Source organism: Sesamum indicum, linkage group LG3 (genome assembly GCF_026168435.1).
Source record: "Sesamum indicum cultivar Baizhima isolate 11 linkage group LG3, ASM2616843v1, whole genome shotgun sequence".
NCBI lineage: Eukaryota > Viridiplantae > Streptophyta > Magnoliopsida > Lamiales > Pedaliaceae > Sesamum > Sesamum indicum.
The window spans coordinates 18,643,227-18,646,125 of NC_142659.1; the positions used below are offsets into that span (position 1 = coordinate 18,643,227).

Genomic DNA, 2,899 nt, shown 5'->3' on the forward strand with positions numbered 1-2,899 from the left:
TATTTAAAAAAAGAAGTAATATAATCATTACAATAATGATGCTTCTATCATACACAAGGAAGTTAGTGTAATTAAAATTATAATCAATGGGATCTAAGCACAATTATTCTAATAATTGAAATAATTTGTGTACTTCCATACACAGGTGTTGATAATTTGGGATCTAAGTACAATTATTCCGATAAATTGATCCAATCGAATTGCATAGTAGTTGATAAATACTGATTTTTGTGGCACATCATTCGTGCGTGTGTATAAAAAATAAATTTTTTACGTTTCTAAAATATATTATAAATAGAAAAAAAATATTTAAACCACTACATTACATTAACAAAAAGAAATAAATGAAATATATTAATCTATTAATTTTAAAATTTAAAAATTTGAATAAATTAATTATTCAATTGAAGAGCATTTTTAAGTTTGATAAAAAATTAGCGTGACAGTATCATTAACCGTCATTTATAAGTGTGAATGTCCTTTTCCTTTTATGAAAATTCTTGTCCAAATCAAGTTTTGGTCGAACCAAATCAATTACAGAACAAGTGTATCATATTTGTTGTGTGATTGGTCACTTTTTATAAATTGTACATAAATCACTAAGTAGGCCTACTATACTTATTATATAATTAATTTAAATTTAATGGAGTTAGATAGCTAAAATTTCCTTTCTTGTTATGTTAATGTAAATTAAGAGAATGTTGGCGTAATAAGCTGTCATTTATTAGAAAATGGAAAAGAGAGAGTTGGGAAGAAAGTAAAAACAACATTAATTACATTAATTTTGCGCGCACAAATTCATACCTCTATTGCAGCTTTTAATGCAGCCTCAACAGCTCTGCCTTACCTACGCCCCCCCTAACCCACCCCCCTTCTTTGATTTATAAAAATTCCGTTTCCATCTTTCCTTCCATCTCCCAAACATGGCCCAACCTACAATCACCGCTCTCTCTCTTGCCAGTTTCATTCTCTCTCTCCTCCTCATAACTTCTTCATCATCACACCATCATGACGAACACCTTTTTCAAGTTCTCGATGTCTCTGCTTCTTTGCAGCAAGCCCGACAAGTCTTCTCCCCCAACCTCGCGCAGGGGAGTGCGTCTCTCCGTCAATTACAGCCCCTGAATTCCAGCAACTATTCAGCTGATTCCCTTTCGCTCACACTCCACCCTCGCTCCTCTCTCCCTTTCGACCGCCACAGCAATAACTACACTCATCTCACTCTCTCCCGGCTCGCCCGCGACGATGCCCGTGTTCGTTGGCTTCACTCCCATCACCCACACTGGAGATCCAGACACTCCCATCACCCACACTGGAGATCCAGACACTCCCACGGCCGCTCCAGGCACTCTCGTGCTCCTTCGGCTTACAAGGCTGTTCGCCAGCCTGACCAATTTGAGTCCCCCTTGATCTCCGGTATAGAGCTGGGCAGCGGGGAGTACTTTGCCCGAATCGGGGTGGGTCGACCCGTCAAGGAATTCTATATGGTTATTGATACTGGCAGTGATGTGAGTTGGCTCCAATGCCAGCCCTGCTATGACTGTTACCAGCAGGCCGACCCGATTTTCGACGCATCAGCGTCCTCCACCTACAAGCCACTCAGCTGTAAGACCGAGCAGTGTGCCTCCCTTGACATCTCGGCCTGCAGCAGGATGGGCAACTGCATTTACCAGGTCTCCTACGGCGACGGCTCCTATACCGTCGGCAACTTCGCTACTGAAACGATTTCGTTCGGGGCGAGCGGGTCTGTCCCCAACGTCGCCATCGGTTGCGGCCACGACAACGAAGGCTTGTTTTCCGGCTCGGCTGGGTTGTTAGGCCTGGGCGGCGGCAAATTGTCGCTGCCTTCTCAAATGAGAGCGAGTTCCTTTTCCTACTGCTTAGTGAACCGCGACTCGAGTTCGTCCTCGACTCTGGACTTCAACACAGCCCGACCCGCCGACTCCGTCCTGGCTACCCTGCTTAGGAACCCCTTGATTAAAACATTTCGCTATGTGGACCTCACAGGAATCAGCGTCGGAGGTCGGGCTCTGCCTATTCCGTCGTCTCTGCTCGCAATAGGCTCAGACGGAAAGGGTGGTGTGATTGTCGACTCGGGGACTTCTGTGACTCGGTTGCAGACGGAGGTCTACAGCTTAGTGCGAGACGCCTTCAAGAACATGACCCAGAACTTGCCTCCCGCCAGCAGGTTATCTTTGTTCGACACTTGCTACAACTTGTCCGGCAGGAGCAGGGTGCAGGTGCCGACGGTGTCGTTCCAATTCTCCGGGGGGAGAACGCTGTCTCTGCCGCCGACCAACTACCTGATACCGGTTGACGACGAGGGGAAGTTCTGCTTTGCATTCGCGGGGACGTCTGGGCCAATGTCTATAATGGGTAATGTGCAGCAGCAGGGGACACGTGTCAGTTTCGACCTGGCGAATAATTATATCGGCTTCAGTCCGAATAAATGCTAGTATCTCTCTTGTTTCGTGAAGCAGCAGAAATACAGCAAAAATTTTACTATTATTTAAATTGTGAGTAAATCCTCACCGTTGCTCTGCTTTGGGTGAATATATACCGACGATCAAAGACCCTTGGATCAACTTCTGGCGCTCCGATCAATAATAATTGAAATTAACCTACTTTATATGTCTAAAGAATTTGAATAGTAAAAAGGAAAAAAGACAAAACAATTGGCATCCCATTTTGTAGAATTATTCTAATTTTTTAAATTTCTTATTAATGTTTGTGGAAAGTATTTAGTGAAATTTTACTATGATGTATATTTTAACTTTTAAAATAAGTTGTTAATTTTTATAAATGACATATTTTTTTTCATTTTCACTATATATAATCATACACTTTAATTATTAACATATTTGGATTATTTATTTTGTTTTACTTGAGAAATAAAAAA

General features: G+C 42.1%; 1 protein-coding gene across 1 annotated transcript; it reads left to right on the plus strand.

The window, feature by feature from the left end:
• Window positions 1-880: 880 nt before the first annotated feature.
• Window positions 881-2,624, plus strand: LOC105158029 (protein ASPARTIC PROTEASE IN GUARD CELL 1). Its single transcript, XM_011074632.3, has one exon. The coding sequence runs from the start codon at window positions 924-926 to the stop codon at window positions 2,454-2,456; it is 1,533 nt and encodes a 510-aa protein (XP_011072934.1). The 5' UTR covers window positions 881-923; the 3' UTR covers window positions 2,457-2,624.
• Window positions 2,625-2,899: the final 275 nt, after the last annotated feature.

Excerpts from the sequence above, each read along its gene's own strand:
- LOC105158029 (XM_011074632.3), top strand. The coding sequence starts at position 924 with ATGGCCCAACCTACAATCACCGCTCTCTCTCTTGCCAGTTTCATTCTC.